This window comes from Chiloscyllium plagiosum, unplaced genomic scaffold, assembly GCF_037043375.1.
Source record: "Chiloscyllium plagiosum isolate Xiang-an unplaced genomic scaffold, Cpla_swu_hap1 HiC_scaffold_22, whole genome shotgun sequence".
NCBI lineage: Eukaryota > Metazoa > Chordata > Chondrichthyes > Orectolobiformes > Hemiscylliidae > Chiloscyllium > Chiloscyllium plagiosum.
In genome coordinates this window covers 45,003,183-45,024,286 of record NW_028270160.1, presented here as the reverse complement: position 1 = coordinate 45,024,286, position 21,104 = coordinate 45,003,183, and the positions used below count along the sequence as shown (strand labels likewise).

At 39.9% G+C, this 21,104-nt stretch overlaps 1 protein-coding gene across 1 annotated transcript in view; it reads right to left on the bottom strand.

The window, feature by feature from the left end:
- Positions 1-21,104, bottom strand: part of marchf5 (membrane-associated ring finger (C3HC4) 5) — a 117,508-nt gene that overhangs the window by 1,569 nt on the left and 94,835 nt on the right. Inside the window, exon 5 of the mRNA XM_043712508.2 lies at positions 4,219-4,385. Coding sequence (XP_043568443.1) covers positions 4,219-4,385 — 167 coding nt within the window. The remainder of the gene's footprint in view (positions 1-4,218; positions 4,386-21,104) is intronic.

Genomic DNA, 21,104 nt, shown 5'->3' with positions numbered 1-21,104 from the left:
TAGACCATTACTGCAGAATTCTGAATATTCTGCTTCTTGCACGATCTGTTGTCCGCAATGGAAAATGTGGACCTATTAAATGCTATATGCAGAATTAGTCTTGGAGTTGTGAATTTGATCCAATAAGGAACATAGTTGAAACTACTCATGTTCATTTGACAAAAATTCAACCCTTAAAACATTCAAAAGGCTTTCGTGGAGGAGCTATGTCACAAGTAGTCAACAAGCGAGAAAGAACAAAGAACAGTATAGCACAGGAACATGCTCTTCAGCTCACCAAAACTGTACCATGATGCCTTTCTAAATGAAAGACCTTTTGCCTCTATGCAGTCAGTACCCCTCTATTGCTTGCCTATTCATGTACTTGTCATGATGCCTCTTTGATGTTGCTATTGAATCTGCTTCTACCATTTCCTCTGCTAACATATTCCACATACTTACTACTCTGTTTAAAAAAAAAGTGCCTCTCACAGCTTCATTAAACTTTCCTCCTTTTAAATTAAACCTAAGTTTCCTATTAATTGACATTTATACCCTGGAAAAAAAAAGACTCTGACTATCCATGCCTCTCAATTTGTAAACTTCTATCAGGTCACCCCTCAGCCTGTGATGTTTAAGTAGAAACAAACCAGGTTTATCCAATCTCTCCTCATAGGTAATACCCTTAAAATCATGTAATGTCTTAGTATAACCTTTTTCCAAAGCCCCCACATTCTTCTGGTAGTGTGGCAAGCGGAACTGTATGCAAAATTCTAAATGTGGCCTAACTAAAGTTCTATACAGCTGCAACATGACTTACCAATTTTTATACTCAACCGATGAAGCAAAGCATGCTATCTTCTTGATCACTATTCACCGGTGTTGCCAGTTTCAGGGAACTGTAGACCAGCACACCTAGATCACTCTATATGTTAATGCTTCTAAGGGTTCTGCCATTTGCTGTATACAGTTGTTGACTTGCTCACAGAGCTGGTAAGTTTGTTTACAGATGTTTCATCACTATACTAGGTAACATCATCAGTGCGCTTCCGGTGAAACATTGGCGTCCTTCTTGCTATTTGTGTGTCCCGGTTTGCTGAGATGGTTGGGATCATTTCGGTTTTGTTTCTTAGTGATTGGTCTATGGGGTCTAACTCTACTTGCTTGTTAATGGAGTTCTGGATTGAGTGCCAAGCCTCCAGGAATTCCCATGCATGTCTCTGTTTGGCTTGTCCTAGGATGGATACATTGTCCCAGTCAAATTAGTGTCCTTTTTTATCCGTGTACGGACACAAGTGATAGTTGATCATGTGTCCTGGTGGATAGTTGGTGTTAGTGTACCCTGATAGCTAGTTTTCTTCCAGTTAGCCCTATGTAATATTTGTGGCAGTCTTGACATGGGTTTTTTTAATATAATAGCGGTTCTGTTAGTTGTGGGTATGGGATCATTTAGACTTGTCAGTCACTGTCGTAGTGTAGTTGTTGGTTTGATAACTAGAGGTCGGAGTAGCCTGGTGGTCATTTCTGATATGCACTTGATATACGGCAGGGTGACCAGTGTTTCCGGATATGTTGTGTCTTCCGGTTGTGTAGGCGCCAGTGGACTATGCTTTTTGGATAACCATTGTTCTTGAAGACGCCATTTAGGTGTTTTCCTTCGGCTTTACTCAGCTCTGGGGTTCTGCAGCATGTTATAATTCGCTTGAACAATGATCTGATGCAGCTGTTTGTGGGTGTGGGATGGTTGTGTTGTAGTTGAGTACTTGATCTTTGTGGGTGGCCTTCATGAATACACTAGCCTTGCGTTTGACCATTACATCTACAAAGGGAAGCTGGTTGTTGTTCTCTTCTTCTTTGGTGAATTTTATGCTGATGAAGATGTTGTTTATGAGTAATATCTGCAAACAAACCTAGCTGCTCAGTGGGCAAGTCCACAACTTCATCCTCAACCTAAACTACAAATCTTCTCAAGAACTTCAAATTTACTTTATACTTCCCACCTGCATTAGACCTCCCAAACTGCATCACCTTGCATTTGTCTGCATCAAATTGTATCTGCCACTTCTCTGGCAATCCTCATTATCTGCAACTACCTCCATCTTTGTGCTGTCTGCAAACTTACTAGGCAGACCACTTACATTCTCCTCCAAATCATTTTTATACATTGCAAACAACAGGGGTAGCAGCACCGATTCCTGCGGAACACCATTGGTCACAAGTCTCTAGTTGTAAAAACATCCTTCCATTGCTATTCTGTCTTTTATGACCAAGCAGTTCTGTATCCCTCTTATCATTTCATCACGGATCCCATGTGATTTCACCTTCTCTATCAACTAGAGCTTATTAAAGGCCTTGTTAAAGTCCATGTAGACAACAAGCACCATCCTGCCCTCAATCACCTTTGTCACTTCCTCAAAAATACTCACCACAGAATTTCCAGCCTTTGACCTGCTCTTGTAACGACTATATTTACATGGCTGGTCCAGTTCAGTTTCTGATCAATGTTTAAACCCCAGGATATTGACAGCAGGTATTGATGACAAAGCTACTGAATGTCAAAGGGAGATGAACTCTTACTGATGGCCATTGCCTGTCATCTTTGTCTAAGGGGCTTTGGTGAAGTTCTATAGTGCACCTTATGGATTTCAGCATACGTACAAATTTCGATTGACTTCAACTAATTTAACATTTTAAATAAAACAAATAGCTTTCGACCAAATTTTCAAGGAGAAAATATTCTCTGGAATGTTCCTGCAGAAATGAAATAAGATGTTATGGCATTAATATAACAATGCAACCTATATTTTCCAACCATATCCAGCTTCAATTCACAAATGGCAACAAGGTGCCAAGTAGAACACAAAGCATTGTATTTGAATTGCAAGAATTCACTTTTGATTGTAATACTGTGAAGATACTTTGCACGTTTATTGGGTTTGGAGGGATGTGGGCTGGGTGCTGGCAGATGGGCCTAGATTGAGTTGGGATATTTGGTCAGCATGGATGGGTTGAACCGAAGGGTCTGTTTCCGTGCTGTACAGCTCTATGACTCTATGTTACATAAGTGGATGTTGCTATTCTATGAGCATTTAAATTTACCAATTGTGAAATTACTGAAATGCGCCAAAAACTTATTTTTTATTACTTGACACAAGGAGTTCCATCTCGGAGTTATTGGCACCTCAAGTAAAGCGGTTTCAAAAACAAAATCCAGGAACTGATGTCTTTTGGTTTGGTTAATGGCAAGGATATAAATGGGACTGTAGACTGGAGAATGTAGATCCAAAATAAAACTGAATATCTGAAATTATCTTTTTGAACTTGAATATTCCAGATTAAACTTGGTTCGAGTTGTATTAGTAGAATAGTTGCTTTAGTAGAATGATTGATGGCAAACTAATAAACACTGCATTTACCATAGAGTTGGCTGAAAGTGCCACTCTCAAGACTGATTAAACTCATCAGTATCTGAGTTGTTCAAGTTTCCTCCAATCATTGGAGAGAACTTATGTTCAGCATATTGCCACCGAATAGCTTATTTTGTGTGTACATATTATACTGAAAGAATAAACTTTGAATTGCTCTTTTTGAATCCTCAGGATGTCTCCAAGGGCTGAATATCTAATGTAGTACTTTGTAAGTGTAGTCACAATACAGGGGAATGAGGCATCAAAAGTTCCCATAGTAGGGTTCCATAAACATCAAAGACAAAAATGATCAAATAATGTTCCTATTAATGGTGGTTGAACATCAAACTATTCTATTACCCTTACGTATTTTATATGGTATGATCTGCTTGTATTGCATGCAAACCAGAACTTCTCACTATACCTTGGTACGTGACAATAATAAATCAAATCAAATAAAGCCAGGGTATTGTGTGCTGCTTAATATCTATCTAAAAGACAGCAACCCTTATTGTGGGCACTCATCCATAAAGCACTGAAGGGTTTGCCTAGATTTTATGCTCTTGCCTCTCAAATTAAGATTTAACCTGTGATTTCAGATTCTGAGGCAAGTAGACTGTCCACTAAGCCTCTCTATTAGGCAAGCACGAGAAAAATCCTTTACAGGTTTTGTGAACATTTACAGCTGAATTTACTCCATTGATAATATATGCACAAACATTGATTAGCCAGTGCTAAATAGATAAATATCTAAGGTTTTGTATATAAACACTGAGTGAGTACATGTTTCAAAAAAAGGTTGATACTGTTAAAATTGAAGAAAATTTCTCACCAAAATAGTCCTTTGAAGGTTTGAGTTTACACTGCTGAACATTAATTTACCAACTATAGTGGCAATAGTAGGAAAAACTAAAGCCCCACAAAGAATGCGAGTAGCTGACACATGATCTGCTAGTGGGCTGGCCTCAGCTGGAACACGAGGAACAGGGCAACCAATTCCTATAATGAAAAAAAAGAAAAAGATATATAAATTGAAAGCACATTCAGAAAAGAAACATTTCCTTTCTGTGTGGAAAAGTGGACAGAAAACATTCGCCTCCAGTAAGAATAACATTTTTTGTTAGGAAATATGAGAGAGTTATGTACCAAATCAGATTTCCCATGATTATGCAAAATCTTGTTCCAGATCTTTAGCGACTGAGAATGTTATTAAATGGGACCAAAGACCAACAAATAACAAAATGCAACATGGCTTATTCAAGAATGAAATTTAAGTTATTCCTAAATAGTAATTCTACTATTATGTTTAACAAAGTATTCCAAATTAACACGTGTGTCTACAGCAAAATTATTACATTTGCTTTTTGTGGTCCCCTGCCAGAGGATATTGCAGAAGAATTTGTTGAATCCAGCAAATTTCACAACTATTAGACAAAACATTTTCTTGTGTAGTATTCTTTTAAACATTTCACTCTGGTTTTTAAAAAGGCCAAAATTAGCTTTTTAAACATTTACTACAGGGTAACAAATCACCTTCCCCCTTGCAAGAAGTGCCATACTATGAAGCAACACTTACGACGTCACTATAAAGTGAATGATGATGAAGATGTCCATATTATGTCAGCTTGTATTTACTTGCTGCGCTGACACCATAGAAGCCTTAAGCATAGTTACCAGCGCAAATCAGTCTGACTACTTCTTTACATTCCTCAGCATTGGCCCATACCTACTTTTTTTTCGCTCTTTAACTAGAAATAGCTCGAGTGAAGTAGGTTACTAACACTTAGAATTAATTCCACATTTAAATTACAAGAAAAATGTATATTAGCAACATAAGGGGTTTCAACTTTACATTAATGAGACAACAAAAGTCATTGATCAGTAATTCTTTACTGTAGAACAATTAAAGGTTAACCATTTGCAGCTTAAGGGTCTTTTGCAATAACAATATGTCTAACCTGTTTATAGAAATACTTGCATAATTAATTATGAAACTATAATGCATTCAAAAGCATTAGTAAGCAAAGTTCTTGCCAAAACTTGAACAAATCTCTTACACTTAAAAGGTATACTCTTCCAAAATTTATATCACAGACCTAAGGGCTTTTAGCAAGTTAAGAGGGTGTGCATGTCAGTGTAACCATTCTTTTTTGATTCTTTTCATTTAATTATTATGAAAGCTGTAGTAACTTTCTTCCCTCCCCTTGAATTGGTCATCTCATTAATCACACAGTACATAAGACAACAAATCACATTTGATATAGCAGACATCACATTTAATTAACTTGCTCAGTCCCTGTTGCACTGCAGATTACTTCCTTAATCTCTCCATATGACACCCCCTTTGATCCAACAGTGCAACATGTCACACTACTGGAGACCTATAGGACAAAACTCATAACCTCATCCATCGAAAATATCTGCCAGGTATACTAAAAGAAAACAAAATCGTAATCATATAGTTCTCAGTATGTCATAACTGCTTTGAGAAATGAAGCATTAATTTTTAAGCATAACTCAGGCTGTAGGTTTGCTCACTGAGCTAGAAGGTTTAATTCCATGAAAATGAACCTTCCAGCTCAGCGAGCAAACCTACATCCATAACTTCAGAGCTACGAATCTTCTCAAAACTCATTTTAAGCATACTTTTATTACTGCATGAGAAAAGGTGACAGCTCAATCTCCCACCCTCAGCTTTGTGCTACAAACAGTAAATTAATGACCAGATTGATCTTTCTTTTTCCATGGTGTTTATTGACGGAACAATACTGACAGCATTTGGGTCCATACGTTTTCTTTCCGGATGGCTTTTCTTCAGACTGTGTTTGGAACCTTTCATGTCTTTTTAAACAGGCAGACAAGTCCTCAATTTAACACTGTACTATCTTAGAATGCTACATTGTGGAATGGTTTACCTGAGGGGTTGTGTTCAAATTTGTAGTGGGGGTTCTCCTGACAACATTCTGATCTGAATGCCAGTGTTACTAATTGAGCCAAGCTGAATAAACGGGGATTCCACTTTTTTACTATTTACATTGCCACGGACATTGTAAAGTATATTTCCATTACTTTATTGGACTATTGTCAGATCTACTGGAACAGCTGCTCACTTTACAATGCAGCATGTGCTGAGAAATATTAGCAGTCAACACTAACAATAAAAGGAATGATGTATTTCCATAAAACCTATGCTTTTTCAATCTGTGAAGCCGCAAATGCCTGTTGCGTCTTCCTAAAGTTCCTCTGGCCTCTTGTTCAACCATTCCCTTCACTTCTCTACTGGTAATGCTGTCAAAATTGCACCATTTAACCAAATGTTTACTCATCTCTCCTAATCCTTTGTTCTTTGGCCTGCTCTCCTATTCATCAGTTTGAAGCATGTTGGGTTGTTTTAAAGATCGTATACAAATTAAAAGTTGTAATTTTCACCTGACTCAGGTGGTCTTGGGTTCAAACCTCATTTCAGATACTCAGGCACATAATCCAGGTGACACTTCAATTCAGCACTGAGTAGGTGCTGCACCATCAGGGGTTCTGTGATGTATCATTAACCTGAGGATCCATCTGCTTTCTCAGGTGGACATGGTATTATTCAAAGCAGAGGAAGGAAGCTCTCAGTTCCTGGAAAATAGTTATCCCTTAACCAGTATCTCTCAAACATGGTCATTTATCTTCATATCATTTAGAGATCTTGCTGCAGACAAATTGATTATTACATTTCCCTCCTCGACAACAGTCACAAATCTAGAGTACTCCATTGTTGTGAAGCACTCTGGGAAATCCTGAAGTCACGGAAGGCTCTAAATAGATGCAAGCTTTTACTTCCTTTTTGAACAGACATCTCAAAGCAATTCAAACATCAAACTGAAATGTTGATAAATACAATTAGCAATTTTCAACATTATGGCCCCACAACTAGAATGAGATAAGACATATACAAGTCTCAACTTTCTGACTCTGGACGGAGAGATTGCTAGGGCAATCTCAAAGTCAACATAATACCCACCCTTTGGGAGAGGGGGAATGTAGTACATAGATTTTTTAAAAAAAAATTCAATAATCAGATCACTGGAGGTGGAGGAAACAGACCAAGAACAAACATGATTTGGAGCAAAGAGGAATGTTAATATGAATAAAGAAAAGTCAGTAGAGTATATGGAGAAAGTACAACTGCTCCTCAAATACATAATTCCTGGAATATTTAGGCATAATATATTAAATGAAAAGGCAACAGCATAGTATGCTTTATAAAATGGAGTACATAGTACTAAAATAATGATAAATTTGCATACGACAGCAAGATCAAAATTAGAATATTGCAAGCAAGTTTTCGGTGTTCAATAGTGAAAACAATAACAGAGTACAACAACCAAAATTAGTTTGGCAGCTTATGTAAACAGGAGTATTGATTCAAATGGAAAAGAAGCAATGAAAATGTTAAATATGCAATTAGTGAGCATAGAAGTACTGAAGCCAAAGCTAGAATACAGATCACAGAATTGCTCAGCGATTAACAGTATATACTTCAACTCAAGATGTTTTGCGAATAAGGGAGGTACATGGAGAGCGCAGAGGAGTACGGAGGGGGGGCATAGACTAAGTTATTATAGGCCAAACAACCTAAACTCAGTGGTGGGCAGGTTATTGGAAAAACTTCTGAGTTACAATGGAAACTGTCATTTAGGAGGGCAAGGACTGTTCAATGTCACTCACCTCCATTTCACTTAGAATGGTTTTTTTTCCAATGAAGCTGATATCTGAATAACTCAAATGAATTTTTTTTGGTGGTGGTAACAAGGATGATTGTTGATGCAGGTCATATAGATACAAATAACATTTTTGACAAGATCCTACATGAAAGACTGATCAGAAAAGCAAAAAGTTACAGCAGCAACTGAAAAACTGGTTCCAGTTTGGTTCCACAGGCCTCTGTGCAGAGTACCTTCCATTTTGTGGTGTTCATCAATAATTTAGACAAATGCAGGGGGCATCTTTAAGAAATTTGCAGATATACAAAAATTCGTTATGAGATTGATATAGTGAAGCTGTAGATTGCAGAAACTGATTGATGGATTGACCAGCTGGGCAGAAAAGTAGCAAATGGAATTCAATCCAGAGAAATGCAAGACAAAGCATGTGGAAATGTGGAACACATATCAACATATTCCTAAAGGAAAGAAGACAATTATAAAAGTGATCATGGATGTATAAATGATACCTTCTTCATTGGCCATACAAACAAGGAACAAAGCCAACTAGCCTTTCAATAAGCTAATGACTTATATGATTTTAACTTCAAGAAATTATCAGGGGTATATAAAATGTAGATTTGATGACCAAGCTGAGGAACAATTATCTAACTCTGCCTTAAAAATTCTGCATCCACTGCCTTTTGAGGAAAGGAATTCCAAAGGCACTCAACTTACAGAGAAAATGCATATTTCTTATTTGATTTGATTTGATTTATTATTGTCACGTGTACAGAGATACATTGACAGCTCTGTCTTAAGTTCTTATAGCCCAAGCATAGAGACAACAGCACGGAGTTTATGCTAGGACGACATCAAATCCAAGTTAGGACAAAGCTAGAGTACCACTTACAATTATGATCAGTGCACTACAGGAAGGTTGTCAATGTATTGGAGGAAGAAAGAGGAGATTTAAGAGGTGCTGTGCAAAAGTACAAAGGCCTAGATAGCACAGAAAAGAAGGTCCTGAAGTCAGTAACAGAGAGATCAAATGATCAGAGGACATAAATATAAAGGAATCAGCAGAAGGATTGAAGGAGATCCGAAGAGAACTTCATTTTCCTTGAACTTTAAAAACTCATTGTCTGAAAGAGTAGTATTGGCGGAATATCTCCTTGCATTTTAAAACTACTCAGATACGCATTTGACTCCTAACTTACTATGAAAAAGGAATTAGGCTTGTTTATGGCTGCTACAAATAGGACAAAATGATATTTTTTTACACTGCAATTTTTTAAAGTTGTTATCAATAGGTGGACCAGGAGTAGGAGGGAGGCTGAGACAATTATGATAGAATTGAGAAGGATTTGTGGTGGCTGAATACAATAAGTTTTCAAATATCATGAAGGGATTTTATAGGATGAACTAGGAGGCATTATTTTCTCTGCCCGAGTCCATGACTAGGCTATTACATTAAAATCACCAACAGTGAGGATAAGGGGTGGTGGCTTTGGAACATGGAACAATTTGCCACAGGAAGACAAAGACACACACTACTGCATTTTTTTTAGGTATTTTTATTGAAAAGAAGAAAATTTTAAAGATTTTTTACAAAATTACAAAAGTAATACAAAGTATAAGCACCAATATAAATAAAAAAAACCAAAGGAAAAAACCCAACTAACTACTAATCTATCCTACAAACAACCAAAACATAAAATAGGATATCATACATTACTAACAGTAGTCAACAAAATAATTAAGTAACTAGATACATGCTCAAAATAGATTTACATCAAGACATAATAAAACCCGTATTTATACGGGATTCCTCCTCCTGGGGGTCCCCGAACCAGCCAGAGCCATTACCACAGCAAGACAAAAGCCCTGGACAGTATGGCCGAAATATCTGAGTCGATATAGTTCAAAAAGGGCTGCCATGTTTTATAAATTACTTCTGTTTTTTGGTGCACTATATTTGTGAGGAAGTCCAGGGGGATATATTCCATGACTATCCTGCGTCAATTTGAAAGTCCTGGGGGGCCTTCAGTACCCAATTCACTAAAATATTTTTCCTCGCACAAAAGGAGAGAATGGCAAATAATTTTCTCCTGTACACACCCAGGGAGGGAAAATCTGAAGAGCCCATTGGATCCAATCTAATCTCTGTCCCCAAGACCTCTGTCAAGGCATTCACTACTCTATCCCAATACCTACAGATCTTATGGCATGTCCATAGACAATGCGTGAGAGTGCCAACTTCTATTTTACATTTAGGATGCATTGGGGATGCTCCTGTCTTGAATTTTGCGAGTTGTTCAGGTGTCATATAAGCCCTGTGAAGTATCTTTAATTGAATAGCCGGAGTTCTATTACAAATAGAGATCTTTCTGGCATTTTCCCAGATGTCCTCCCATATTTCTAAAGAGATTTCCAACCCTAATTCTTGATTCCAGGTTTTAAATAATTGTTCCATGTCCTTCGATACCTTATTATATAATGAGTGATAAAGAGTACTGACCGAGGGTGGCCCCATCGGCCATTGCACTCTCCTTTCCCTATCCGATTTGTCGGGATTAACTATCAGTGTGATCTTCTTTTGTATAAAGTCTTGTATTTGGAAATACCGAAAGAGGTCCCTGTTAGGCAGTCCAATCTTCTGATGCAACTGCTCAAAAGGTCATCAAGACCTCCCCATTGAACAGGTCTCCCAAGAGATACCTCTGGACTTCCAAGTTTTAAATGGAGCATCTGTCATCCCTAGGGGAGGTTTTTTGCTGGTTACCCTCATATTGTTGCATTATCCTCCAGGCTTTAAGTGTATTTATTACAATAGGATTTTTGCAATAGTCCGTAATAACTCTCATCTTGTCCATAAATAAAAGGTTGATGAGGGAACATTTTCCTTGGGAGGTCTCAATATTTAACCAGGTTGATTGTGGGTCACAAGAGACCCAATCAGCTACATAAGATAATAAAGAGCTCAACTGATACCTCCTGAAATCTGAAAAGTCCAGTCCTCCCCTTGCTTGTGGAAGCTGCAGCTTTTTCAATTTGATAAGGGGCCGTCTATGATTCCAAATAAAGGAGCTGAGCCAGCTGTAGAGCTTACGCAACGCCTGTCTCAGCAGCATCAGGGGGAGTATTCTCATAGGATATAGGAGGAGGTAGAATATTCATCTTAACTAAGGCTACTCTGCCTAACCAAGATATTGGGTGATCTCCCCAACATTGAAGGTCCTGCCTTATTTTCTCTAATAAGTGCACAAAATTGGCTTTATACAGCTGACCAAATACTGGAGTAATAAAAATACCTAAGTATAGAAAACCTTCTGGTGACCACCGAAAGGGAAAGCAAGATCCGTCTGGTAGATTGGATACATTGGCAAGACCTCCCAACGGCATGGCACGGATATCAAAGGATCACTTAAGAAAAGGAGGACATCATCCGCATAGAGAGTGATTTTGTGCTTGCCCGATCCAACCCTTGGAGCCGTTACGTTAGGGTCAGCTTGTATAGCTTCCGCTAGTGGTTCAATCACTAGCATGAATAATAATGGTGAAAGGGGACATCCCTGATGACAGCCCCTGCCAACACTAAAGCTACCTGAACCCAAACCATTGGTGGTCACCGCTGCTTTGAGATTATATAACATTGAAACCCAATTTAGTAAATACCTCTCCGACACCGAACCTTTCCAGTGTGTAAAAAAGATATGGTCATTCTACCCGATCAAATGCCTCCTCTGCGTCCAAGGAGACAGTTAGACCCAGTATTGTTCCTTGTTGACAGACTTGTATCATATTTAAAACCCTTCTAACAGTATTAGTTGACCTGCGACCCTTTATGAACACCGCCTGGTCCTCTTTTATGTTGTATGGTAAGACCGTCTCCAGTCTTAATGCTAACATCTTGGAAAGAATTCTGAAATCCATGTTTAGCAAGGATATGGGTCTATATGATGAACAATCTTCTGGGGCCTTTCCCTTTTAAAGGATGAGAGAGATATTTGCTTCTCTCAACGAAAGCGGGAGGCAGCCCTGACTATGTGAGTAATTGTACATATTTATCAGTGGCCCGGCCAGTTCCCCTATAAATTCTTTATAGAACTCAACCTGGAATCTGTCTGGCCCAGGCGCTTTGCCACTCTGAAGCTGCCTAACCGCATCCAGTACTTCCTGGGTTGTTAGGGGGGCATTCAAGATCGACACCTACTCAGAGGTTAAGCCTGGAAGGGCCAAATTTTTAAAGAAGGATTCCATCTTCCCAGATTTATCCTCACAGTCCTGCAATTTATACAGTTCAAAATAGAACTTTCTAAAGACTGTATTGATCTTTTTACAATCACAAGTCAAGGTACCAGCACTTTCTCTAATGGACGGGATGGCTTGGGGAGCCTTATTCTTGCTAGCAAGGTATGCTAGATATCTGCCAGGCTTGTCAGCATATTCAAATAATCTCTGCTTTGCGAATAATATTTCCCTCTTTGCTGTTTGGGTAAGTGCGGTAGTCAAGGCTGCCCTAAGGGCTGTGATCCTTTGTAGCTTAATAATGGAGGGCCTGCTGTTGCTCTCCCTTTTGTCTTTTCTGGGTCGCAGAATAGGCGATGACCAAGCCTCGCGCATAAGCCTTAGTGGTCTCCCACATCATCGATGGGTTACTGGCCGTACCTGAATTAATTTCCCAGAAGGTTTTGAATTCCTGCGAAAAATACTTTATAAATTTGCAATCCTTCAATAAGAAGGGATCCATACGCCAATGTCGGGGGCCTATCCCATCATCCCTGGTTTTGACTTCATATATACTGCAGCGTAATCAGAAATAGCTATATTACCTATTTTACAAGACAGTATCAAATTCAGAAGGGTCGAAGGGGCAAAAACCTATCAATTTGGTATTGCACTTGTGTGGGTTAGAGTAGAAAGTAAAGTCTCTACCCTGGGGGTAAAGGCACCTCGACACATCTACTAATCCTAGCTCTTTATTCAGATCCGCCAGTTGTCTAGATCTCAAGAGATATACCCATAGTGCTCCTATGTATCCTATCTGTCTCTGGGTCCATAATACAGTTAAAATCTCCTCCTAGAATTGTATGGCGGACTCCAAAAGCCATCAACTTAGAGAAAGCTTCCGTTACAAATTTAAAAGGGTCTGCCAAGGGGCAATAAAGATTTAAAATTCCATATTCCTCTCCATGTATTAGGGCTTCGATCAATATATAATCGTCAGACTCATCTTTTATCTGGCTTAACATTTGGAAAGGAAGATCCTTCTGACTAAGAATGGCTACACCCCTACTTTTTGAACTGAAAGATGAAAAGAAAGCCTGATCAAATCCACCTGTTGTAGCTTTAAGTGTGCTTTATCAAGTAGATGTGTCTCCTGTAAGAGAGCTACATCAACCCTTTCTTTTTTTAAGACTTGATAGTATCTTTTTCCTTTTGATTGGTGAATTACTCCCCTTGACATTCCAGGTGCACCACCTAAGTGACTGGCTAGCCATGATCGTCCAGGCAAGCCCAAGACCCCCCAGGAGGAAGAACCCCACCCAAAAGACCTTGAATAAAGACCATAGAAAATTCACAAATACAAAAACTCGTTAAAACATTTAAACCAACACAATTAAAAACTACTCCTAAATAAAGAAAACAATGCAAAACATTTGAAAGGAGACCCCCTTGCTCCCAGGGGGCATAACTACCTATCAATAACCCCACCACAGCCTCTCCTAGCTAGAGCCCCACCCTCAGCCCAGGCATTATAAAATGGAGTAAACAAATTCAAGTGTTTTTATAAAACCAGAGTTAATCCAGGGTCCGGATTCGCTGTTTGAGAGCCCGGACCTGACCCACGGACGACTCTGCAGCTGTCTCTGAGGCCGCGGCCCGTTGCTCTGTCCCTCCAACGCACTGCTCGAGTTTTTCGCTCTCTCGGTCATGCTTCTGCAGCATGACAGAGATCGACTCACACCTGGACCGCATTGCTTCAATGAAAGCGTCAATCTTCTCCTGAAGTTTCGTGATCCCGGACAGCAGGCTCGCCACTGAAGGCAAGTCCCCGAATCAGCTGCGGACTTCTCTGCTGCTGCGGAAAGGGGTGGGGAAGGGATCCCTGCCTGTTGCGAGCTGCGGGAGTTTTCACCTTTAGTCATTTTAAAAGAAACACCAAACTATCCAAGTTTGATGTAAAATGACTGAGTATGCTGGGCAAAAGCTATCCTAAATGATTTAAAGGGTGTGGTGAAAGTGGGTGCCCCGCTTTGCCCGAGTCTTAGGAAGAGCACTGCAGACTCAGACTTATTGGGTTGCCACCATCTTGAATCTCGCCACTACGACATCTTTTAAGGAAGAAGTAGATCAACATTTGAAGAGAAGCGTATACAGAACAATTAGGAGATGGTTTGATTTTGGATGCTCTGAAGAAAGAACCAATATCCGCACAACGGGACATCCTGTAGTGCGATACAGGATAAGAAACGTTTTACTTCTTCGATGGCATTCAAATTTTGGTGGAAAATTGTCATATCTCTTTCCAACATGGATCTAAATACCATGATCCTCACTTCTGGGGGGGGGGGGGGGCGGTGGAGAAAAAGCCTTAGAATCATATCTGTAGGCATGCTGCACTTACTGAAGAAAGTAATCTCCAAACCTTGTGTAGGGAGTTATTGGGATTCCAAATTAATTTGTTTCAACCATCTCTTGAAGAAATATTGCCTGAAGGAAAAGGCAGCAAACATATGCCTCACACATGAAAGCCATAGTTGGATAATTAAAAATGAATATCCCTGCAATCAAACTTCATAAAGCTGCAACAAGCCAGTCACAGCAAATGAAATCACAAGCTAACTGATTTGTGCACTCTCTCTCTCCTTCTTTCTTTCTTTCTTTCTTCAGGACAAACATCTGTACAGCTCTGTATTTCTAGTGTAATCCCTGTAAATCTTACTTGCACCCTCTTCAGTGCCTCAAAACATGTTTGACAGTGACCATAATTGTGACAAGTTGTTCTATTCCTCCATTCTTCAAAACTATTTTAGATCTACTCACATTATTATTTTGTTTCCTTCAATATAGATTTTTTGTGATAAAACCATCCCCAAATGTTTTAGTTGTGCTTCAGGTTTGAACCCACATCCATCATGAATTATAACGTTTAAATCTTCTTCACAATAGTGTAAACATTATTGCGGCTCATACCAAAATGTCCTCTTTTACAAAAGGTAAAACGCTGGACCTTTTACAATTTTTCTCTGAAGTTAGATTGGAGTAATTTGTAGCCATCTTTCTTACCCTATAATACACCATTTCAAACTTGAATCATTTAAAAAATATTATTTAATTGAAGACAGTTCAGAGAAGGTTTACTGGGATGATCCCTGGTATGGATGGATGGTCTTATAACCAAAGCCTAAACAGGTTCGGACTTTCCTCACTGGAGTTTAAAAGAATGGGAGGTGATCTCATTGAAACACAGGATTCTTAAAAGGGCTTGACAGATTAAATGCTGAGAGGATGTTTCTCCTCATGGGAAGAGTCTAGGATCAGAGAGCATAGTTAATTGGAGACTGAGATGAGGAGAATCTTCTTCTGAGGGTTGAGAATCTTTGGAACTCCTGGCCACAGAGATGTAAAAGCAGACTGCTTGTGTATACTTAAGGACGTTCCAGGGAAAACAGCCCCAGCCTGTACAGCCTCTTCCTATAGCTCAAATCCTCCAACCGTGGTAACATTCTTGTAAATCTTTTCTGAACCCTTTGCTACCAGAGGAAGTGGTGGAGGTTGGTACAATTGCAACATTTAAAAGGCATTTGGATGGGTATATGAATAGGAACGGTTTGGAGGGATATGGGCCGGGTGCTGGCAGGTGGGACTAGATTGGGTTGGGATATCTGATTGGCATGGACTGGTTGGACTGAAGGGTCTATTTCCATGCTGTACATCTCTACGACTCTATGACAAGATATATAAATTCTTTGTCAGTAAGAGAATCAAGGGTTTTGGGAAAAAGGCAGGAAAGTGGACATGAAGAGTGTCAGATCAGCCATGTTCTTACTGAATAGCAGAGCAGGCTGAAGTGACTGAACTCCTGTTCCTATTTCTTATGGTCTCCATGTTGACCAGCGCAGAACATAATATTTCACTCTTGGCTTCATGCTACAGAAATGGCACCAACCATTAAAACCATCTACATTTAGGTAGCATCAAACAGAATGTGTCATAGGGAGATGCATTAAACTGTTCGAACTGGTCACACAGTATTCTCAGAAAATTGAATAACCAAAAAAAAAGCAAAGTTATTGACAAGAAAAGAATTTGTCAGAATTTGATTCTTGGCTTCAGTAAAGATTTTGTACTGCTACAAAAAGGTAAGTTACTTGAATTTCTGATGACACCACCAATTACAGAATGGTTGGCTCTCATCTGAATTATAGTGGTCTATTACATCAGATTTTGCAAGCAAGAAAATAGTAAATATGATGCCTAAAAATGAAATGGGCTGAAGAACTATGCCATAAACAAAGTAATTGTAAACACTAGAATGGAATGTGCCATAAAACAGTCAAAAAGCAAAAATGTTGTCAAATTCAAGTTATTAGAAAAGGCCCAAAGAATCCCTATTTTCTTCTTGGAGCAAAGTCAAAGCCATTTAACTGCGAATGTGGAATAGATTACAGTGCCAAATATGGTTGGACTGTCAGGCTTCTGCAAAAATTATAGAATGAAGCACTAACAGAAGAACTGATCTCTAGTGCTGACGTAAATCCTCCATGCTCAAGTTGGCAATGTAACAGCTGCTGCAGTCGCATAAGGTTCTATCAACCTCTAGTCTTTCCTGTCGAACACCTTCCAAATCATGCAAATGCCTGGCAACCCTGTCTAAGGCATACACAACATGAACCATTATTTGATGAATTACAGCAATGTTTGATGGCAGCAGGACTTTCTTGATACTCCAAGTTATGTGTAACAAATCACCTTATGTTTAGTCACAATCATTTTAACATAACATTAAAACTGCTAGATAAAATGCATTGATTTCAAAATTTAATGACAACTTTTTTTAAATATCAACAACGTATATTCAGATAGCACCTTTAACAAAATAACATATTCCAAGGCATTTCACAGAAGCATCAGAAAACTAGATTTGACACTGAGTCACAAGGCCGGTAAAGTGTAAATCACAATGCTCATAAAACCATAAGACACAGGAGCAGAAATTAGGCCGTTCAGCCCACTGAGTCTGCTCCGCCATTTAATCATAGCTGATAAATTTCTCAAGTTGAGAGTGTGGTGCTGGAAAAGCACAGCAGGTCAGGCAGCATCTGAGAAGCAGGAGAATCGACGTTTCAGGCATAAGCCCTTCATCTGGCATGGGACTGAGAAATAAATGGGAGGGGTGGGGGCTGGTAGCTGAGACTGCAAAAGGTGGATGAAGGTGGGGGAGAAGGTGATAGGTCAGAGAGGAGGGTGGAGCAGATAGATGGGAAAGACGATGGACAGGTCAAGAGGGTGATACCGAGTTGGATGCTTAGGACTGGGGTAAGGTGGCGGGAGGGGAAATAAGGAAACTGGTGAAATCCACATTAATCCTGTGTGGTCGCAGGGTCCCAAGGCAGAAGATGAGGTGTTCTTCCTCCAGGTGTCAGGTGGTTAGGATTTGGTGATGGAGAGGCTCAGGACCTGCATGTCATTGGTGGATTGGGAGGGCAAGTTGAAGTGTTCAGCCACAGGACGGTGGGATTGGTTGGTGTGGGTGTCCCTGAGATATTCTCTGAGACAATCCACAAGTTGGCATCCTGTCTCCCCGAATGTAGACGAGACCACATCGTGCGCAATGGATACAGGAGAAGACATTAGTGGAGGTACAGGTAAATTTCTGTCAGATGTGGATGAATCCTTTGGGGCCTTGGATGGAGGTGAGTGGGGAGGAGTGGGCACAGGTTTTGCAGAGGTGCTAGAAAAGCACAGGTCAGGCAGCATCCGGGGAGCAAGAAAATTGATGTTCCGGGCATAAGCCCTTCATCAGGAATGAGGCTTGTGGACCGGAGGGGGGGGGTTGAGAAATAAGTTTCTCAACCACATTCTCCTGCTTTCTCCCCGTAACCCTTGATCCCCTTGACAATAAAGAACTTATCTCAGTCTTAAATATACTCAATGACCTGGCCTCTACGGTCTTTTGCGGCAGTGAATTCCATAGATTCACCACTCTCTGGCTGAAAACATTTCTCCTTATCTCCATACTAAAAGGTCTTCCCTTTACTCAAAGACTATGCCCTCAGGTCCTAGTCTCTCCTACCAATGGAAACATCTTCCCAACATTCACTCTGTTCAGGCCATCCAATAATCTAAGTTTCAATTAGATCCCCCCCTCATCCTGCTAAACTCCATCGCGTATAGATCCAGAGCCCTAAAATGTTCCTTTTATGTTAAGCTTTTAATTCCTGTGACCATTCATGTGAACCTCCTCTGAACCCGATCCAGGGCCTGTACATCTTTTCTAAGATATGAAGCCCAAATCTGCGCACAATAGTCCAAATGTGGGCTGACCAGAGCCCGTTACAGCCTCAGAAGTACATCCCCACTTTTATATTTTTTATATTCCTCTCAAAATAAATGCCAACATTGCATTTGCCTTCCTAACTACTGATTCAACCTGCAAATTTACCTTGAGACAATCAGGGACTAGGACTCCCAAGTCTCTTTGCACTTTAGAGTTCTGAATTTTCTGCCCATCTAGAAAACAGTCCATGCTTCTAATCTTCCTAATCAAGTGCATGACCTCACTTTCCCATCTTGTATTTCATCTGTTACTTCCTAACCTGTCCAAATCCTTCTGCAACCTCCCTGCCTCAAGACTACCTGTCCCTCAACCTATCTGTATTGTCTGCACACTTAGCCAGAATGCCCTCAGTTCCTTCATCTAGATCATTAATATATAAAGTGAAAAGCTGTGGTCCCAACACTGACCCTTGCAGAACATCACCTGTCATTGGCTGCCATCCTGAGAAAGACCCTTTTATCCCCACTCTTTGCCAGATAGTCAATCTTCTATCCATGTTAGCACCTTGCCTCTAACACCATGGGCCCTTATCTTAGTCAGCAGCCTCATAAGTACATCCTTAAGCACATCCCTAAGCACCTTTTCAAAGACCTTCTTGAAGTCCAGGTCGATCACATCCATCGGCTCTCTTTAGTCTAAATTGCTTGTTAGTTCTCAAAAGATTCTAGAAGGTTTGTCAGGCATGACTTCCCCTTGATGAAGTTAAAGAGGGGAGGGGAAAAACAAAGGGAAGGTAAGGGAGGAAAGAAGTACAACAGAAGGTTTGTGGAGGGAATTCCAGAGTTTAAGGCCTCGGAAGCTGAAAGCAGAGTCAATTGTAGACCAATTGATCGGATTACTCTACATTCCCATTTCCTTCCCAACTGCTCCCCACAATAACCTTGCATCCTTGTGCTCATCAGAAATCTTGCCTTAAAAAATGTTCAAAAACTCTGCTTCCACCATCTTCCGAAGGGAGTTGCAGAGAGGGGTGATGGAAAAGTGGCTGGTAGAGTCCAAAGGATTGAAACGTAAAGTGATAGGGAATGAGTTGGACAGGGAATGAAAGGTATAAGGTTCAGCAAGACAGGAGGAAAGGAAATTTGTGATTATTGAACCACAGCATTATGAAAGCATACCTTAATTTCCAGCTATTAGTAATAAGTTTTTTTTTCTCTTTAGTTTGTTCATGGAGCTCAGGCATCACTAGCTCAGCAGCATTTATTGCCTATCCATAATACCCCACAGTAGTGATACAAAGTTTCCTTTTTGTATTACTGTCATCCTTTCCCACAATGTTGCCAGGGAGGATTGCTCAGATTATGACACAGTCACAATGAATGGTTAACGGTATACCTCCATATCTGTAAATGGCTTGGAGAGGAACTTGCAGGTGATGTTCCCAAGCCGTTCCTACCCTTCTCTTATAGGTGATAAAGTTTATAGGTTTGAAAAGGTTATATTGAATAATGCTGCAGCACATCTTGTGGATGGTATACAGTGCAGTCACAGCAAGATATTGGAGGATCTGCCAATCATATGGTTGTATTTTCTATGTAGTCTCATTCATACTATTGAGTCGTGCCTTGCAGATGGTGTAAAGGTCAGAAACTAAGTCACTTGACAAAGGATGACCTGCTGTTGTAGCCATAATATCTACACAGTTGTTCCAGTTATACTCCTGATAAATGGTGATTCAAGAAACTGATGGTATGGAATCACCGAGGATGGAGATGTTCACATGGTCCCCTCTTCCTATTACATATTTTATTGTCCAGAATCACATATGATAGGGTAAGCCGGTCTGCAGAGCTTTGATCAGGTTTGTTGGTTGTATAATGACGACATGCTCAAAAACAGGCTGCTTCATCTGTTTAACTTGCATGTAATTCTGTCTTGTGGACCATGCCAGGTTGACAGTTTCTCATTAAGTATGCATGGTGCCACTCTTGTCATGCTCTTCTACACCCTTTACTGAAGTAGCATTTATTCCCTAGCTTGACAGTAATAGGACAGTAGGCGAAAGGGAGGACTGCAGATGCTGGAGATTACAGTCAAGATTAGAGTGGTGCTGGAAATGCACAGCAAGTCATGCAGCATTTGAGAAGAAGGAAAATCGATGTTTCGGGCAGGAGCCCTTCATTAGGAATGATGAAGAGCTCCTGCCCAAAACGTCGATTTTCCTACTCCTCAGATGCTGCTTGATCTGCTGTGCATTTCTTGCACCACTCTAATCTTGACAGTAATAGGACAGTGCCAGGGCATGACTTAACAAATTTTGAAAGGATACAACTGTGCTGCTGATGGCCCACAACTCATGGGTGTCCAGTTTTAGCAGATAAATCTTCTGAATCATTCACTTAGCATGGGGATACTCCAACACAACACAATGGGTTCAGTATTAAGATCAATTTCATTTTCAGAAGTATGGTACTGTGATTATTCCTACTAATATCATCATGGATAGATGCAATTATGAAACAT